General features: G+C 50.6%; 8 protein-coding genes across 8 annotated transcripts; 4 read left to right on the top strand and 4 right to left on the bottom strand.

The window, feature by feature from the left end:
* Nucleotides 1-80: 80 nt before the first annotated feature.
* PtrM4_069740 (uncharacterized protein) lies at nucleotides 81-581 on the bottom strand (the record flags this gene model as incomplete). The annotated part of the gene is made up of 1 exon (XM_066105873.1): nucleotides 81-581. One exon carries the CDS (start codon nucleotides 579-581, stop codon nucleotides 81-83), a length of 501 nt encoding a protein of 166 aa, XP_065964500.1.
* Nucleotides 582-1,247: 666 nt separating this feature from the next.
* Nucleotides 1,248-2,090, bottom strand: PtrM4_069730 (uncharacterized protein; the record flags this gene model as incomplete). Its single annotated transcript, XM_001933645.1, has 1 exon — nucleotides 1,248-2,090. One exon carries the CDS (start codon nucleotides 2,088-2,090, stop codon nucleotides 1,248-1,250), a length of 843 nt encoding a protein of 280 aa, XP_001933680.1.
* A 639-nt stretch (nucleotides 2,091-2,729) lies between these two features.
* On the top strand, nucleotides 2,730-6,523 carry PtrM4_069720 (PAP1, Poly(A) polymerase; the record flags this gene model as incomplete). The annotated part of the gene is made up of 3 exons (XM_066105872.1): nucleotides 2,730-4,963; nucleotides 5,010-5,719; nucleotides 5,775-6,523. The coding sequence occupies 3 exons, from the start codon at nucleotides 2,730-2,732 to the stop codon at nucleotides 6,521-6,523; spliced, it is 3,693 nt and encodes a 1,230-aa protein (XP_065964499.1).
* Nucleotides 6,524-7,132: 609 nt separating this feature from the next.
* On the top strand, nucleotides 7,133-8,578 carry PtrM4_069710 (DUF1421 multi-domain protein; the record flags this gene model as incomplete). Its single annotated transcript, XM_001933643.1, has 3 exons — nucleotides 7,133-7,321; nucleotides 7,346-7,677; nucleotides 7,741-8,578. 3 exons carry the CDS (start codon nucleotides 7,133-7,135, stop codon nucleotides 8,576-8,578), a joined length of 1,359 nt encoding a protein of 452 aa, XP_001933678.1.
* A 338-nt stretch (nucleotides 8,579-8,916) lies between these two features.
* PtrM4_069700 (uncharacterized protein) lies at nucleotides 8,917-10,515 on the bottom strand (the record flags this gene model as incomplete). The annotated part of the gene is made up of 5 exons (XM_001933642.2): nucleotides 8,917-9,309; nucleotides 9,364-9,623; nucleotides 9,692-9,982; nucleotides 10,030-10,128; nucleotides 10,335-10,515. The coding sequence occupies 5 exons, from the start codon at nucleotides 10,513-10,515 to the stop codon at nucleotides 8,917-8,919; spliced, it is 1,224 nt and encodes a 407-aa protein (XP_001933677.1).
* Nucleotides 10,516-10,834: 319 nt separating this feature from the next.
* Nucleotides 10,835-11,259, bottom strand: PtrM4_069690 (uncharacterized protein; the record flags this gene model as incomplete). Its single annotated transcript, XM_001933641.2, has 3 exons — nucleotides 10,835-11,032; nucleotides 11,083-11,163; nucleotides 11,215-11,259. 3 exons carry the CDS (start codon nucleotides 11,257-11,259, stop codon nucleotides 10,835-10,837), a joined length of 324 nt encoding a protein of 107 aa, XP_001933676.1.
* A 579-nt stretch (nucleotides 11,260-11,838) lies between these two features.
* On the top strand, nucleotides 11,839-13,300 carry PtrM4_069680 (uncharacterized protein; the record flags this gene model as incomplete). Its single annotated transcript, XM_001933640.2, has 2 exons — nucleotides 11,839-12,192; nucleotides 12,245-13,300. The coding sequence occupies 2 exons, from the start codon at nucleotides 11,839-11,841 to the stop codon at nucleotides 13,298-13,300; spliced, it is 1,410 nt and encodes a 469-aa protein (XP_001933675.1).
* Nucleotides 13,301-15,513: 2,213 nt separating this feature from the next.
* Nucleotides 15,514-17,960, top strand: PtrM4_069670 (MSS4, Phosphatidylinositol-4-phosphate 5-kinase; the record flags this gene model as incomplete). The annotated part of the gene is made up of 4 exons (XM_066105871.1): nucleotides 15,514-15,868; nucleotides 15,929-16,142; nucleotides 16,197-17,157; nucleotides 17,208-17,960. The coding sequence occupies 4 exons, from the start codon at nucleotides 15,514-15,516 to the stop codon at nucleotides 17,958-17,960; spliced, it is 2,283 nt and encodes a 760-aa protein (XP_065964498.1).
* Nucleotides 17,961-18,786: the final 826 nt, after the last annotated feature.

The following is an 18,786-nucleotide window of genomic DNA, read 5'->3' as shown; positions in this document are numbered from 1 at the left end:
CCGCGGAGCAACTAATTATAGTTCCATACTCCTATGAAAATTTGTGTTTCAACCGATCCAATGTACATTCAATTATGTGTCTATGATTTACCAAATGTTGCAGAACTACAGACCCAGCTCCTTCTAGTCTTCCATAGCCTCATTCTTCGCCCTGATGCCTGTGACAACATTCCCGTCGCTTCTCCGTCCTCTCTATTCGCATATTCTGACACGTCCACCGTCTCTATGACGTTTCCGTCAATACTGAAGTCGACTCGGCCAACGCGCTCAACACCAAAATACATGGTTTTTACGTTCTTGCCATTATGTACTGATTGTAGTTTCTTCTTCATGAGAAAAGCCAGCCATTCCATCATTTCTCTCGTCTGCGCAGCTTCAATTCGATAGAGAGCGTCGCGTTGAGAGTAGTTTCGATCTGCGATCTTGCGAGCTGGTACAATGTCTTCTCCCAAAGTGCCATGATCTTCCGTATAGGTGTTCGCATTGATGCAAAGTCTGCGTGCGGAAATAGGATATTTGAAATCCTTGTCTGTGATGGCATACTCGCTCCATTCGCGGTATCCTGCAGCATCTGAGTGCATGCGCGTAGCGCCGACAGCAAAACATTGTCATTACAGTGAAGAGCTGAACCTCCCAGAGGTCGGAGGAGATGCTCGCATTTCCGACCGGTGTGCTGAATTTGGGTCCCGAGGGTGGAACATCGGTCGGCCAGTTGGCTACCATTGCGATGACCTCTTCGGTGCAACACGGAGCCAGGTTTACTTTCACTATTTCTAGCATGACAGAGGGTAGGCCGTTCCTCGTGGGGATGTAGCGCCATGTTGGGAAGAAGTAGACTGCATTGACAATTGCGATGTCGAATTCGCATAGACGAGGCGATTTTGAGATGTATAGAGCCGTCTGCGCACTCAATGCTTTCGAAGAGAGGAGTAGGGCGAGAGCGTTAGGCTCATAAGCTGCATCTGAGTCGATATAGCAGATTCTATCCTTCTTGAAATCCTCGCCGAGGCGGCGACGCGTAGTGCTGGGGGGGGGGGGGGGGGGGGCACAGAAACGTGAGAAGTAGATAATGCTAGGGTGATGATATCGAAGATGAGCTCGTTCGGTAGGTCCAGAAGGGTCCGCGTTTTTCTGGTTGCTATTTTCGGTTTGAGGATGCTTGAGGATCTAGTCATGTTCCGACAACCCTTGATTTGAGGTAGCCCAAATATATAGTGGGGTAGCTCGGGTGGCGCTCTAGTTATACGTCACTTTGTTATGCTGACTTCCTCCCATACGGCTTCGTCGGTGCAAAACAAGATTTTGCCCACTCTCATTGAAGCTTTGTCCCTATTGCTAGAGCTCAGCCACTGGTCGATGTAGTCTTTCATAACGCCAATATAACGCTGTGCTTTCGTGGGAGCAACAGAATATAGCCGATTAAAGTCAAGATGTGCAAGACCCTGAATTTTCCGGTGTGGCACTTCTGTTCCACTGAGTAGCCTGTTCCCGTCTCCATACCAGTTCGTGTTGATACGGATAATCAATGTATTGATTCGAGTTATGCCCGACTTTCCGACTAGCTGTTCTGGAGATGGATGTGCCAGGTAATCGCGTATTGCATATTTGGTATAGGAGTCAACTTGTTTGTTCTCCAGGAAGCTGTACAATAGGTCCACTAGCGAGGCAACAGTGCTGCAAAGGTCTCTTTCATACCCACCAGTTTGTAGATAACGGTCATCCGGGGTGCAGCAAGGTATGAGATTAATTTCAACCTTGTCCAAAATGGTGTTGTGTTTCCATACTGGCAGGCTTCGTGCTGTTGGCCAAATCCAATGATCACTCACAATTGCGATGTCGAGTTCTAGGGTTTGTGACTTGTCCAACCTCGATAGGTAAAGTTTGGTCTCCAAGTAAAGCCTTCGGTTCGTTAGAAGTAGACTCATCGGCCTGGGTGTCTTTTTGGCGTCTGGGCCGGGAAGGCAGTAAACTCCGCGTTCCAATGGCGGCCGGTAACGGATCCTGTCATCATGAAAATTGACAGGTATCGTCAGCGCGTGTTCGATGACTGTATAGAGTAGCTCGTTCGGAAGGTCTAACAATCCCCTCATGGCTGAATGGGCGGGACGTTGTAAGAATGGCGTGGATGTTTTTGCACAGAAGCTTGGGTGAGGGTTTTCTGCCTAGTACTGATATTTTGTTGAGTTGAGAACCACGGTTGAGATCAATCGAGCCAAGGCTTTATTCAACACGTCATGTTTTCTGCCTCAGGTCGTAACCTCCTTACCCCACATCATCAAAGGCTCTTGGTGAAGTGCCTCGTGATTTGCCTGTCCACTCCCATCTTGTGATCTATTGAACCGTAGTATAATGCGTTTGACAATGTTGCGTCTGGCAGCGTCATACATGGCTGGCATAAGGTGTCATCGGCCCGTCTCATGTGGCGATGTCATGATTGAACCATAACCGGTTAGCGTGCATGAGTCACTTTCGCTCACCGGCTGCGCCTTGCGCATGAGCTGAGCAACACCTCTCGGAGTCATTGCATTCCCTGTTTGGGAATTCGACGGATGCATGAAGTGGACTTGGAAGTTTCAGAATGTTCATCGTATAATATAAGTATTTCTGCACGCATACCCATCTAATCAAGCTCGAGTTCTTCAACACTACTTTTCCTTCTTATGCAGGATACCCATTTGCAGTCCCTTTCATTGAAAAATTATCTCATTACATTTCCTACGCGCCAAGTTATGGCTGCTACCGACAATTCCTCGACACCGACACGAATGTCGATTACATCTTACGACACAGCCCTATGTGTTATTCCACCTAGGTCGCAATGCGGCTACATTGACCAATTGCGAGAACTCTACGACAAAGCTTATGGGAGATGGCCGCCGCATATCAACCTCGTATATCCCTTCGTTTCGCCCGAACATCTTCCACAAGCCCAACAACAAATTCAGGATTATCTGGCAGGACATCGCGACTCGGCTGATCCCATCGATGCGGCACTGGTTCAAGCGGGGTGCTTCACACAAAAGAACAAATATACCGTGTTCCTTTCAGAAGATGGCAGTAATCCACCTTCGCCTCTAGAGTCTTTGCGTACAATGGTTCTGCAAGCTTTAGGTCAGGGCCCTGCTCGATCTACTTTACACTTGAGCATCGGTCAATCGCAGGACAACACCATGTTTTCGCGATCGTACCTCCTGGAGAAGGCACGATTACTACCAGAACTCAAGTTTCGAGTTGGAACGCTTGCTATCTTAGTACGCGAACGAACAACTGGTTCGGATGCGACTGATCACATGCATCTTTACGGCACTATTGATCTTGGCTCTTCAAGCGATACCTGCATATCTCCCACTTCAGACTATTGGGTTGAACCCATCCATTCAGATCTGAAACCAACGGATTCAACAGAGGATAACATCGATCAGTCTACCCGACAAGACAGTGTAGCATACGATCGCGGCGTACAAGCTGGATCAGCTTACTGCTTCGATGACAACGAATACAAGTGGTCAATCTACACAGATGGAGATGACAGCGAATATGATGTGGAAAGCCTAACAGTCTCGAGCTATAACGTCTTGATAGATACCGAGTATCCACCAACACACGATCGCGACCCATCGCTTGTGCGTACCATACTATCTGATTCAGCAATGGCCGATATCCTGGTACTGCAGGAAGTTTCAGATGACTTTCTCACCTACCTACTGGGTGATTCGGAAGTTCAGCGGAGATACCCATTTGCCTCACATGGCCCACCCCATCAGCCCGATATTGGACCTCTTCCTAGTCTGAGGAACATCGTTATCCTCAGCCGCTATGCTTTCAGCTGGAAGTCTGTGCCTTTCCATCGCAAGCATAAAGGTGCTCTTGTCGCAAGCTTTAGGGGCATCTTCACATCTTCGCCTTCCGCATCAGGGACTTTTGTGGTTGCTGGTGTCCATTTGACTGCTGGTCTCACAGACGGAGCAGTCGCCGCCAAGAAATCTCAAATGAAGAATCTTACAAGCTATCTAGAGCGCCACCATAGCACCGATTCATGGATCATTACTGGGGACTTCAATCTTGTCACTTCGACATACACCCTCAACGCCGCTCTAGGGGATAAGTCTATCACCGAGGAAACTGTAGATGCCTTGTCTTCCATAGAGGCAGCTATCAGTGATGCTGGATTATTGGATGCATGGTCGGTCGCTCGAATTGAAGCAGTCGACCAGACAGCCCCCAGTGACGGTGAAGTTCTATACGAAGGTGAAGAAGGAGCTACCTTCGACCCACAAAACAACAGGCTTGCTGCAGGAACCACTACCACTTCGCATGATCGACCACAGCGCTATGACCGAATACTCGTCCGCTCACAAGACGTACTCAGCGTCGCCCGGTTCAATCATTTCGGGCTTCCTGAGGTTGTTGATGGTGCTCAGATCTTCGCTAGCGATCATTATGGAGTCAGAACAAAATTGAAGATTACTGACGGTACTGTGATCAGCAGCGCGACTGGCGTTGAATACATGGAGAAAACCATTGTTGAACATAAGCGAGTAGGCACGACCTTGTCGGAGTCGTCAAGTATAACTTCAGCGCTTGCGGCCCATGGCATGTTTCCGACTGATGAGCAGACAAGACAGCATCAGGATGCCTTCGAAACCTTCCGGCAGATCTTGCTCGGTACTCTGGACGCTACTGAGGATTCAATACAGCCTGAAATACCATTTGTGATGGTGCCAGTGGGCTCGTACGCATTGGGTGTTTGGACATCTGACTCAGACATTGATTGTCTTTGTATTGGAACCATCAGCTCCAAGACTTTCTTCAAACTTGCTCGGCAACGAATCATCAAGTCCGATAACCGGGGAGTGCGAATTTTGAGAAAGGTCGAAGCTAGCACTGGCACTATGCTTGAGCTTTCCGTCAACGGGGTATTGATGGATCTTCAATACTGTCCTGCAACACAAGTCGTCGAGAGGTAGGCTTTTGGAACTTATTATCGTGACACTGCTGACATTATTTAGGTGGTCTGAGTTCCGCAATATCCCAGCATCTGACCCTATCTTCAACCTTTCGCTCCTCTCACTTCGCAAGCTTAAACCGTACCGCGATTTACTATACATCCAGCGCACGCTACCATCCCTGTCCTCATTTCGCCTAGCATATCGCTGTATCAAGTTGTGGGCTGTTCAGCGTGGTCTCTACTCTGCAAAGTTTGGCTTCCTAGGTGGTGTTCACATTACGCTCATGCTCTCTTGGATCTGCAAGCGACTCGCGTACGATTCCGGTTCAGCCAGCGCCGCTGATCTGGTTACGAGCTTCTTCCATCACTATGGACAATTTGATTGGACGAACGAAATGGTCTACGATGTCTTTTTCCATAAGAAGAGGCCACGCTACAATCGTAGTGCAAGAGAGCCAATGGTGGTCCTAGGTTTCCATGCGCCAAACTCAAACATCGCGCACACGTCAACTGTGCCTGGCCTTCAAACATTAGTCAAGGAATTCAAGGCTGCAGGCGAACGGCTGTGCGAACAAGGGATGACATGGGATGCATTCTTTGGCCTAGGACCAACCTTGTCTTCAGTATCAAGCCCCTCGCTTGGAGCTGCTGGATTTCTGGAAACTTACCATAATTTTGTCAAGGTTGACATTCAGTTCTGGGGCCGTACTTTGACCAAGGGCAAGAGTTTGGTTGGTTGGGTTGAGTCACGATGCATCTCACTTATCGTGGGTAAGTTTCGACCATATATCAGTGAAGCTACATTAGTGTATACTGACGATTACAGAAATCCACAAGACATTGCCAAACTCCGAAGTACGGATCTGGCCAGGTCGGTTCACAAACAACGAAACGAGTGCTGCCGACGAAAGCAGAGACTACCACGGTTGTTACCTTATTGGTCTCTCGAAAGCCACCAATTTTACCTCTGTCGATGCTCCCGATGACAAGCAAGCGGCTAAGCAAGCCTTGGAGAAAGTGATCGACCGCTTCCTAACGCAACTCCGGACCGACGAGAAGAACTACGATTCGAGCAACTGCTGGATCGATGCCTCATTAGTAAGGTCCCGTAATGTTAAAGAGCTGCGGCTAGATTCCCGGGAGTGGGGTGAATACGCTATGGAGATGGAATCAGACTCAGACGACGAGGAAGATCTGGACGAAGATGAAGAAGACAATGAGGCCACCAAGCCTCAGCGTGCGATACCTCAACGCCCAAAGCCGACTTCAACCCCTCTCTCGAAGACCAAGTTACGCCCCGCATCTGATGTTCTCAACCGCTTACGTTGGGATCCAAGTCTCGACCCGAGTGACTACATCATTGGATACGAAGACCGTTTCCTAGGCGCAAAAGAAACCGGTCTTGAGAAATGGAAGACTGAACAAACTGATGAAGAGTTCATCCCGCAACATCGTATACTGTACTTCAAGAAGAAAGGGGATGATGGAAATGGTGAGGTGGTGTGGGAGAGAGCAACACGGATAGACAAGATCTTTGGGAGTGGTCTTGGTGCTGGAGAGCTCAAGTCGCGATGAGGTGTTGTACGGAATCTAAGTTCGATACCCAATCATTGCCTTGCACCATCTAATACCTCGTTTCTGATATCCGTCTTCATGTGATAGATATGCATAGGTGCATAAGGGCAGTATAAAAATGAATTGAGAGAGATGCCGGGGTTGAGCGGCCCCCTGACCAAACCATGTCAGCCACATTCGTAAGTTACGACGATTGGTGCCTGAGGTTGGGCTTGGCAGCTTACTCTTGAGCGTTGGATCTCTTCCATTTACATCGATGGCTCTAGAGTTACCTTTTCACCCATCAGGTAGCTTCTCTTCCTTGCTACGTATCTCATGGATGCGTGCAATTGAATCAGGTCACTCAGCGTTAATACCTCCAACATTGCTTAACAAAGTAAAAAATCGTGATATTGCTGTAACAATCCATATGCAAAACCAGAAACCCCCAAAGCCAGAGACGCAGTGTTCATGTACCTGAGGTGCATATGTGAAACGAAGTCAGGGGTGGTAGTTTCAGACCTCGTTATCGATAAATCGATATATCCCGACGAATGACCATATAAATTTGTAGCATCGACCACCCTACAGCGATTCTGACCATCCGAAAAAAATATCATTTCAATCATCATGGAATCACTACCCCTTGAAACCCGTGAGCACATTGCCTCCTTCCTGCTCGAACAACCAAACTATGCAGAAACCGAAAGTTTACCAGTGTCATCACACAGCGCAAGAAATGACATCTACAATACTCGTCTAGCCAGCCGACGCATGCACGAAGCAACAACAAAAGCCTTTGCTCGCGCGATTGAAGATGTTCCCACAAAATGCCAACCATAGAGTCTGCAAAATCTCAATTCTCTTGTCGCACTCCCCTATGTCGGCCATAATATCAAGAGCTTGGGATTTGAGACGTCGAGGATCGACGAAGAAGACTTTGGACCATTATGCGGAACGCATCCAGAACGCGTGGCGGCACTGAGTGTGCGAAATCGGTGGCTTATGGAGAAATCCGGAGGGGAGCTTGTATCTGTGTTTGTACGGACACTGGGGTTGAGACATTTGACTATTATACCGGATCAAATGGTTCCGGTGGAGAAATTGGAGGTGGATGAGATGGTGCTGAGTGTGGTTGTAGATCCTTTTGAGGTGAGTCGCTTTATCCTGTCTTCGTACGTGTGTCCATACTTGGTGACACATTCCGCGAGTCCAGCACTAATGCGGATCTATTACAGTGTATCCAACAAGCCCTCTCAGCAACCAACCTCGACCAAAAACTCAACCCCTCAAAATCCTAACCAGCGACCCACCAAAAAACTACCGCCACGGCGTATTCTACCCCAACAAATTCGGCGCCATGGTTCGCCGCCTCCCCTCTCTCACATACACATGACCGTCAGCGCAGAAAGCCAATTCGTAACCTCAGTCCGCTTCATAGGCCCGAAGTTAACGAACCTAAACATCTACCTCGCCCGCGGTATATACCTCGGTTTCGGAGCTTACACGCCTCCGTTCTTCAATCCCAGGGGGAAACCACTGGAAGACATGACGATAAGCGCCTACGGCGCCGACATAAACTACCGCGACCTCTACAAAACGCTCGTCGAACTAGGCGCTACCACACCAACCACCATATTCGTGGACCGCCTAACCATCAGCGGATCATCCATCCACAAAGCCACAGCCTGGTTACGGCGGGCTCTCCCGCGAAACCTACATTTTAGGGAACTCGTCTTCGACGACGTTTATCTGTGTTCTGAGAATGATGTCGTGCCGCTGTTTGCGAGGTGGCGGGCGCTTCCTGTGTGGGCAGAGAAGGCCGGTGTTGTCAAGTTTGTGACTGAGGGGGTGGAAAGGGTGGTGTCTCCGAGTGATATGTTTCAGGGAGAGAGCAATGAGAGTGAGGTTGATGATTTCTATGGGGATGATATGGAGGATGAGATTTATGAGGAGGAGGGGGAGGACGAGGTGTTTGATTATGATACAGGGGACGAGGAAGAAGATCATATGGATGAGTTGGAGGAAGTGGATGAGGTGGAGGAAGTAGACGAAGCTGAGGGATCGGTGGTCTAGATAGTAAGTCGTTACCATTATCCCTGCAGGTCAGGTCTCACATAACATCAGGTGTAAACGAATATACATCAATGTGTTGTGCAAGTCATCATTATCACTATCCCCGTCGAGATACACAAAATGCCGTCAGATAGCATCGCCAACTTACAGTTTCGAATAGAGCTCATCAGTAGACCGATAAGCGGGTTCGGGAGGCAGAACTCTAGGCTCTAGTGTCATAATTGTAAGCGACCTCAATCCTTCAGAACTCGAAAAACAGTATATTATTCATTACAAGGAGAGTCATATACCTCGTCATCATATTCATCATCACCTAATCCCCACCTAACAAAAACATACTAATTCCCAGGCCCAGTAAAGTTACCAATAAACACAACCAGGATAGCGCAATAAGCTGCAGAAGCAGCGAACAACTCATGTCTCGCCGCTTTAGTCAACAGACTCATTGCAGCGCTAAAGAGAAGTGTAAAAACCACCAACACACCGACCGCATTGAAAGTATCCCGACTATTGATATCCACATTTGTGGTAGTTGTGTTGCCAGAGGCGTCTGTCTCGACATGCGAGGCTGTGTTGGTTAATTGGTACATGGTGATGACAGGGACGACAAGCAGGCAGAAGATGACAAAGGTGATGAGTATGTTGACGAGTTTATCGACGCGGGAACTGCTGTAGTAGCATACACTGGGATCGGACGTCTTTTCCTGGGCTTCTGGTGTGCGGAAGTATTTCTGGGGTATTGTTAATACGAGATGAAATGGTTGCTGAAATTAGCGATAGCGTACCAGTAGTGGTCGTGACTTTGTTCGGAAGATCTTCTGTAATAAGCGGTCGGTTTGGCCGATCATGGTTTCTATGTGGCGATCGAAGGTCGCCCATTCACGGCCGTTGTGTAATGACACTATGTCTTCTTTGCAACGGATAGAGTCCATTTCGGCGTCCATGAGTGGCTTCTCGTTGTTGCAGTAACGTCTTACACTGCGGTAATTGCGGTCGGAGGGTTTCTGGAAGGACTCTAGAGTTCTTGCCTTGATGAGAACTTCGTCTATCTTGTTGTTAGGTACTGAGTCATGGCTTCATTTTTTGCTTTCGCTTCCAAGGCAATAAACGTACCATAGTCTTTCAGCCTGTCTCTAATTTCACGCAATATAACGCGACGACTACGAGGCTCCCCCTTGTCGTCGGATTGACTCGCGTCGAAATCTCTCGACTTCAATCGACGGGGATCTTCCTCGTAGTCCTCCCAATCGATATCATCCAGTTCTTTTTCTAGCGTTGTGATCTCATCTTGTAAGTCAAGTAGTACACGTGAATGTAAGTAGCTGAAAGACCGGTATAGCGAGAAGTTTGTTTCGCTCGACTGAAAAGCTGCGAGCCTTGGGAAGCCATTAGGCGTCTCTTCCACTGGCACTGATAAGTAACTACGAGGATAGACTAGGAAGCGTGCTCACATTTTCGCGTCTTGTTCTCAGTCACATATTCGGGCTCTGGCTCCGATTGGAAAGAACTTGTTAATCGATGGAAAAACTTGGGGCGCTTCTTTTCATTCTCTGACCATGTGTTAGTTGTGGTCCACTCAGATGAGGGCATGCCGTCTCCGATGACGCTATTCCGTATATCATCGATATGCTATGCAAATGAATTTGGCCATAATAAGCCCTCAGGTAGCAGTGGCATCTGGTGAACGTCTATTTTTGGGGCCAGATATAGTGACTGGGCGGGTTTGGGGGCCAAGTGGGCGTGCAACATCACGTACCAGGCTGTGCACTCTCAAGGTCAATCGAGTTTGTTCGCACTGAGGGCCGAATAGTCGAGTGGCTATCATCACATTCGTTGGGCATCTCAATAGAGGCGTCTCCCGTCAGTTTTGCATCCGTGTCTGTAGGTGATATGGGCGAGTGCGGTGTTTTGTCATCGGTGAAGGTATCTCCGGTCATGGTACGAGGAGGGGCCATTTGAAGCAGAAGGGCAAGCGCGACCCGCACACAAGCGAACAAGCAGCAAGAAGAAGATAAGGTTCTGCGCACAAGCAACGACGGCTCAGGTAATCATCAAAGTGAAGTGTGGCTTCAAAAACTGTGGCGGAAGAGGAATGTATGTAGTATTGGAAGAATGAAGTTGGAGCAGGAATATCGCACGCTCCGTTGACTCAGCCCCGAACTCCGTAAACGCCACTTCCACAATTGGTTGTAATCATCTCAATTACAGCTGCCTGTTGCACACCGGTGAGCTGAGCCACTTGCCAAGTAGCACGAATCAGCCGCCGGCCTTCAGGTCCTTCTCACGTATCCACACACCCTCCAGCTTATTCGTGTAGACGTTGGTAACCTGGTACTCTGTATACCCGCCAGGGTTGTACCTGCTGGCATAAATCGTATAGACAATCTTGGTTCGCTTGCCATTCACTATGGCTGGTTTGTGAACAAGGTCGCCCTTCCTGAAGCGCGGGTCTGGCTGAGATATTGTCAGGATTCAGTTTTTGTACCCAGAGAGAGCTGGCCTACTGCATTCGGGACTTTCTTGTTGGATACGCTTGATTTGGTCTCAGGAATTTGGTATTCCGGCGATGAGTCCAAAAACTCATCCTGCTGATTGTCAGCTTTATGCGGCACGTGTATCGGTGATGCGCAACTCACTGCGATAGCCTGAGCGGGCTGCTCTTCGACGACGTTAGCGGCCATGGTTACCGAGAATTTAGCAGTGAATAGCCTTGTGGGTGATGCCCTTCAGGACGAGAAGGGAGCGCTGTTATACTGGGCCTTGTTGCTGGCCTCCTTGACCATGCACTTGTTGCAGCCCCAGGCAGCACAGGTCCGTGACCGGTTCGTGACCGGCGCTGATTGTGGTTGCAGGTTGGGGGCCGCTCATATGCAAGCACAGCCGCCGCTTAGCAATATCTGCTGTGTCTTCCGCGATGATGCTTCGTAGCCCGCCTTGCGGGTACGCTATCGCCCAGCGAACCGTCATGGTGGACAGCCATTTGCCCTAAGAAGCAATTGCATATGGCGCCAGATGGATACGGTAAGATGGGCGTTGAGACTGCATGATGAGGCCTCAGCTTTCGGCCCCCAAACTGTGGTGATAGATGTTGGCGGGGCATTGATTGGCGGGTTCCCGCTGCGCCTGGCCTCTCCGCATCCTCTAGTTGTGTAGCATGGGCCGTCCAATATTGGGGCTACAAGCTGGTGTGAACGCGTTGATTATAATGGCAGACACTCGCGAACTCCTCCAGCCTCGCAGCCTCAAAGCCTGTTTCTCCAATGCCTCTTTCAGCAACTACCATGATGCGCGCGGCGAACGCAACAGCGATTGCTCCTCGCAACGCAAACTCCCTCTCCAACCGGGTCATCAATGCACATGTACATGATGCGGACGTACAGATTAATATTCAGAACAAGTCAAACGACGTCGAAACAGCATCGCAGAACGAAGGATTTCTTGTAGATAGCACGGCAGAGGAAGATATCAACCGCGCACCAAGTAAAGAGTGTCAAGCAACATGGTGGGGCGAAGCCATCCAACAAAACATGGGTCTTTCCGGCGGATACTCCAAGGTTGCGGTGCTCTTGATCAAGTGGGCCGACGAGTTGGATGAATTGCGGACAGGGCAAGAAGTAAGTTGACGGAATGGAAGGCGAGTTGGTCCCTCATCTGACAAGTGCCTAGGCCCAAGAACTAGAGACGCTCTTCCGCGAACGTTTCCACTACCATACCAAGACTGTGGAGCTCAACATTCGAAAGAAACCACAACTCCAGCTTGACAATCACATCAGCAACTTTATATACGAACATGATGGGGAGAATAGTCTGCTTATCGTGTACTATACGGGACATGGTGAATTCGAGGATGAGAGTAAGACTCTGTGGCTTACAGCAAGTCTTAATCCCGCAGATGGCGGAGGTTTTCGTCAAGACGCACGCGCCACATGGAACAAAACAGAAGAACAGCTTCGACATCCAGACGTTGAGGGAGACGTATTGACAATACTCGATACGTGCTATGCGAGCAATCTTGTCAAGTCCAGCAGAGAGGACGAAAAGAAGTTTGAGTTACTGAGCGCCTGTGCAATCAACCAAACCACGTCAGCACCCGGACCGAACTCGTACACACGTGCCTTCATTGACGCTGTCAAGTTGCTTCTCGCAGATGATCCCGACCGGCCTATATCAACATTTAGCCTTACAAACCAAATCAACAAGGACGAAAGGCGCAGAGATGCGACTGCGCACCTCTGGGGTCGCAACTACGTCGCTAGGGCCAACCAAGAACACATCTTCTTGTCACCCCTCAAGCCCGAAAAGGTCGACGCTCCACACCTTCCTCTTCGGCGACCCAAGGGCTACCTGACATTGCGGTTTGCCCTCCGCGACGCATCGTTGGACAAAGTCCAAATAGACTACATGGCGAAGCAGCTTAGTAAGGCCTTGGGCAACAGGCCACGGATTGGGTTGAGGAAGATTGACTGGGTTGACATGCAGCCTGCACCGCCAATGTCCCACTTTGAGCGAGTAACGTCCGTTATGCGCGTAATAGGGCAGTGGAAGCGCGTGATTGCCAAGAACAAAGAGAAGAAAGAGAAGGCAGAGTCGATGAATGGGTCGCAGAAGCGTGCGCACGAAGACACAGATGAGATGCGGGATGCAAAGCGGCAGTATCTGGACATCTCGCATCCTCCTTCACCGCCGGTATCAGAATGCTCGCGTATCGATTTCGAGACGTGAACCGATGTCTTTCCTTTCTCATGTTCTCGGTTCTTCTTCTGTTTTGCTTGCATACCGGGATACCCAAGGTTTTGACTAGATAGCATACGTTTCAAACTTGATTGGCTATATTTCTTCCTACATGCGGTTCTCGTACGCGCTCCGTGCATTGTAGCAATGTTTCTGCGTTTTGCGTGCTCATGGGGTTCAGGTAAATGGCGCTTTCGCGGGCCCACCCCACGTCAGTCTAGGCAATGCTACGGACCATCAGTGTCCGGCAGAATTGCGACTGCGGAGTCACATGGTACCGTTCAAGTTCGTGTTGAGGTGTGTAGTCAGACTCACAGCCAACCCTGATATCGATTACGCTCATCTTTTGCTGATCCCTGGATGAATGACCGAGGCTGACTTGTAGGTGCGGTACAGATGGGTAGAGGTGCGATGGTGAATCCCTGGAAGTTCTGCATACAACCACATGGATTCCAGCATGCCATCGGAACACTGACATGCGGCGGTGGTGACGATCGTCTTACAGGGCATAAAACTTTCTTCGGAAACAAAAACAACATGGGATTATAAATGAAAGGCAGCCAGATGCATGCAGGATGACTGGGTTGTGTCATAGCAATCTTACATGAAGCGTGTCTGTGAGGTTGAGCATGGAGGGCGAGTTGGGCTAGATGATGCGGAGAAGGGCCGTGGCCGAGTAGGTAGGTATGTGCACCGTGGAAGGAAGGAAAAGCAGGCCTATGTTTGTCAGGAGATTGGGAGTGGAGCTGAAACTAACGACAGCCGACGAGAAACCAAAGTGCGGCGCAGGGCCAAAGCCGGCTCGCAGTTTGTGTTGCCCGGTGGTCCGTACCAACAACGTGGGCGAGCATGGATGGGGGTGGCTTGGTAATGATAATGATCAAAACAACTCTCCTTTCCCGGCGGCCTGCATACGGGCAAGCCGGAAGAGATGTGTGAGATGTATAATAAGAATAAGCTGAACAGTACTGTAAGGTTGGGGCGGGATTGAGCAGCCACAGCATGACGCCGCACCCGGGCTTCTGGAACTAACTTATTTGGTTGGTTGGGTGTGGCTGAGAGGTGCCGTCTGTTCTCAATGCAGCCGCGCAATCTCCCCTGTACGGTACCGGTTGGCGGGAGGGTGTTGAGTTAGCAAGCGGACAGAAGGGCGCGGGTGAGGAAGAAAAGGGCGTTTGCGTCGTCAGCGATGGCAGTAGAAGCAACTGAGGCATACAATGCATCAGAAGCGTCGTGATGCCTTACTTAGACCCGGACCAGGACTGGGGGGTGCGGTTGTCGGTGGGAAGCAATCAGGCACTGTCCAAGTCGCCAAGTCTAGCGCAAGACGGAAGTCGGATGCACGGCGAGCGAGGGCGGTCGGATGGCAGGCAGTAGTCGTGTGAGTGCCAGTGCCAGTGCCAACTATTGGAACTGCTTTACTGCCTTGGACTCCTGGAGCCGCCAGAAACAACTAAACTGCTACTGTACTGTAACTATACACGCCCATTCTTGTGACGCCCGTTTTTCTTATCACGACACACGTATCGGCTTGTTGTGTCTGTGTGTGTGTGTCTGTGTTGCTGTCTGACCGATCGACCGCCTTGCTCTGTCTGTCTGTCTCTGTCTGCCCGCGCAATCCCCCGGACGACGGCCATACGACGGACCAGAGTCACCACCCTCTTCAAGCCACCAGTACCGGTACCACGACGACTACTACTACCATCACCGCCACCCACACCGCACATACACTGGCTTCCCACGCTCCGTCAACCCCTCCTCCGTTGCGCTCGGGGAAGGCTGCCTCTTTGATGAGCGTGACCATCCATGAGTCGCAGATGATGCCCTTGTATGGCGCCGACTCGTCCGACCGTCTCTCCTTTGCACACGCACAAACTTCGTCGACTGCACGCGAGACCCGCGACGCGCCCGCCAATGGATCCCACCAACACCAATCTATGAACGGGTCCACACAGCAGCGCAAGTCGACCGACCGCCCGAGCAGAGACGACGGCTACTTTGCCTCGATACATAGCAGCAAAACCAAGGACCGTCTTTGCGGCAGCACCACCCACGTCGAGCTCGGCCAGATGAATGCAAACGACGGCGCCCGAGAGGCGAGTAGAGACTTTCATGTTCCGCACCTTGGCCAAGTCACCAATTCCGCTTACAGTGCTGCGCCTGCGCCTGCACCTGCACCTGCACCGTCACCGTCACCGTCGCCCATGCCTCAACCCGATGATGGCACCTCAGCCCTGCAGATACCCAACCAAGGGCAGCGCGTCTCTTCTCCGCCTGCCTTCAACCACAACAGCCCCGGCCCCTCCCAGCATCCTCATCGCCTGCAGCAGCGTCACACCCTCGAGGTCCCCAAAGTGCAGACGTCGCGCGCCCGCGAGCCCCAGCAGAACAACACCGACGACGTCGTCACCGCAAGCGGAAGATTCTCGCCCACGACGCCCCACCGACGGAGAGGTTCCATGTCGCTGGTGCGTAGGACCACGCGCTCCATCCACTCCGACATGCCCCCCGAGGACGTGCACCAGGACGACGAGGCTGCGCGATGGGCCGAGCACATCCGTCAGAAGCGGGCGAGCAAGAGGAAGCGCAAGGAGGACGAAGATGAGGACCGCGTCGTAGTCGGCACAAAGGTCGACCAGAACCACGTCAATTGGGTGACCGCCTACAACATGCTGACAGGAATCCGCTTCACCGTGTCGAGAACAAACGCCAAGATGGACCGAGAGCTCACCGATGCCGACTTTGACGCGAAGCATAAGTTCTCGTTTGACATGTATGTGCCTTCCGACTTCCCCCACAACATCAAGCACCTCCTCGAGTTTAGCTTCACGTCGTCTGCCAGCCCCCTGAATTCTACCCCAATTGCACCACACTGACAAGCTTCCAGCACCGGCAACGAGCTCACCCCCTCCGCAAAGTACGACTTCAAGTTCAAGGACTATGCCCCCTGGGTCTTTCGTCATCTCCGCAACACCTTCAAGCTCGACCCGGCCGACTACCTCGTATCGCTAACAAGCAAGTACATCCTGTCCGAGCTCGGCTCCCCCGGCAAGAGCGGCAGCTTCTTCTATTTCTCCCGCGACTACAAGTACATCATCAAGACCATTCACCATGCCGAGCACAAGTTCCTCCGCAAGATCCTCAAGGACTACTACAACCACGTCCAAGAAAACCCAAACACTCTCCTTTCCCAGTTTTACGGCCTGCATCGCGTAAAGATACCCTATGGACGCAAGATCCATTTCGTCGTCATGAACAACCTGTTTCCTCCACATCGCGATATCCACCGCACATTCGATCTCAAGGGTTCGACTATCGGGCGAGACTTCAAGGAAGATAACCTCGAGACTAACCCCCGCGCAACACTAAAGGACCTCAACTGGCTGCGCAGGAACCAGCATCTCGAACTCGGTCCCACCAAAAAGAAAATGTTCATCGAGCAAATGCAAAAGGACGTGAAACTGCTGCAGCGTTTGCACATTATGGACTACTCACTTTTGATTGGTATCCACGACTTGGAAAAGGGCAACGAGGAGAAGCTGCGAGACAAGACACTCCAGGTCTTTTCGCCGGGCGGTGAAGAGGAGCCAGAACCAGGACCACATCAGCTCTTACGCACACCTTCAAAACTAGAAAGTGCGCGGAAAGCCAGGGAACTGAGACAAATGGTCCAGACACAAAAGCCAGTACCGATGGGGCAAACATCGAGCAAGATGCCAGATGAGTTGGAAGATCCTAACCGGAACTTTTACTTCTACTCCGACGATGGTGGCTTCCGAGCCACTCACGAAGATAATGCGCCTGGCGAAGAGATCTACTACCTCGGCATCATTGATTGTCTGACACATGTAAGTTGTGGCTGCAATGGCCTTCATATGCACTGTACTAACTCTACTAGTACTCTTTCATTAAACGCATGGAGCACTTTATCAAGGGCATTGCCAACACAGAATCACAAATATCCGCGATTCCTCCAGAGCGGTACGGCGATCGCTTCATCAAGTTCATCAGCGCTGTCACAAAGACGAGGGAAGCAGCTGAGCGGGAGAAGCGGGAAGAGGCCACCAATAATCTCAACCATCTCTCTCTCGACGGCGTTGATAATGTCATCCAAAAGGCTGAGCATCAGGCTGATCGCTCACGGAAACAAGGGCACACAGAGGAGAACGTACCGAATCTACACATGAGAGCAGTACGCAGCCCTTCTGCAGAAAGAGGCGAAATAGGCACCACACTTCCGGTAGTTGAGGAGGCTGGCGAGTCTTCGAGTGTTGGCGGACACAGCAACCGGAGCGCTTCAGAGGCGGCTACAGGTGCAAATGGAAACAGCAGAGGTGTAGCGGCCCCACCACCACAGCTTTCCGGAACACCCTACCTCGGACCTCCACAGCTTCAGGCGAGAGCGCGGTCAGGAGATAGGGGGAGAGAGCAGGCACATGGGAGAGCGCCACCAACACCACCAAAGGAGTTTGGGGTGACGGGCAACGATGGCCGGCCACCTACACCACCAAAGGACGAGTACATACCCAACAGGAATTCTGGACCTCCCACACCACCAAAAGAGGACAAGAGCAGAGGAGGCATTCCCAGGTCATCGCTAGACAAGGATCTACCGCGAACACCACTGGAAACCACCATCCGCGTCAACTAAAAGAAGAAAACTCTGTCTCTCTCTGGAACAAAAGGGCATCACAAAATTTCCTTGTTCTTTACCTTTTTTAATCCAACATGGCCGGAAAGAAGAAGAAGAAGAGCCTTGTGTGCTATTATTGTTGTTTTTTTGCATACCCATACCCCCCAAACACCAAGGCTTTCTTGGTTTTGTGTGCGTGTGTATCTTGCCCCTCCTACCTTGAGCTATATATCACCTTTCAGTTTTCTTCTTGTCTTTTTCTCTTTCTCTCCCTTTTCCTTTGTTTCAGCAAAACCAACATCCTCTTACCACCCCCCAACCGAACCCCCTTCTTGCGTCACCGCGAATGCAATGATACCAATGAGCAGAAATAGCCGTTTTCCGTTCGCCGCTTAACCCTCTCCTCCCCCTTCCCTACGCGTCTACCTCTCTCAAACCCTTTGTGTATAACAACAGAGGGGGTTGGCTCGGCGGGGAATATAATGCTCGTGTTTGCTTGTCGTTTTTCTGTTTTCTTTCAACATCTCCTTTGTTGGATCGGACACATGGTGTTATTCTTTCTCTCTCTTCCCATCTTCATCTTTTTTCCTTTTACGGTTGGTTGGGCTTCGGTTTTGCGGGAGAATTGGCATGCGATTTCGCTGGAAGGAGGACTTTGGGGGGAGGACTGTTCTGTGTTCTTTCTTGTATAAGAATCAGGATTCCTTTTGTTGCAGCATTGGGGAGGACAGGCAGGGCAGAATAAGGCAGGTAGGCAAGATGGTAATAGGTGATTGCTGAAGAAGGGGGATTGGTGGTTGGTGTAAGAGGATCTCGTTGTTGGTTACTCCCGTGTGTGCGGTTA

Source organism: Pyrenophora tritici-repentis, chromosome 2 (assembly GCF_003171515.1).
Source record: "Pyrenophora tritici-repentis strain M4 chromosome 2, whole genome shotgun sequence".
NCBI lineage: Eukaryota > Fungi > Ascomycota > Dothideomycetes > Pleosporales > Pleosporaceae > Pyrenophora > Pyrenophora tritici-repentis.
The sequence above is the reverse complement of the archived record's forward strand: the minus strand, read 5'-3'. Positions and strand labels throughout refer to the sequence as shown.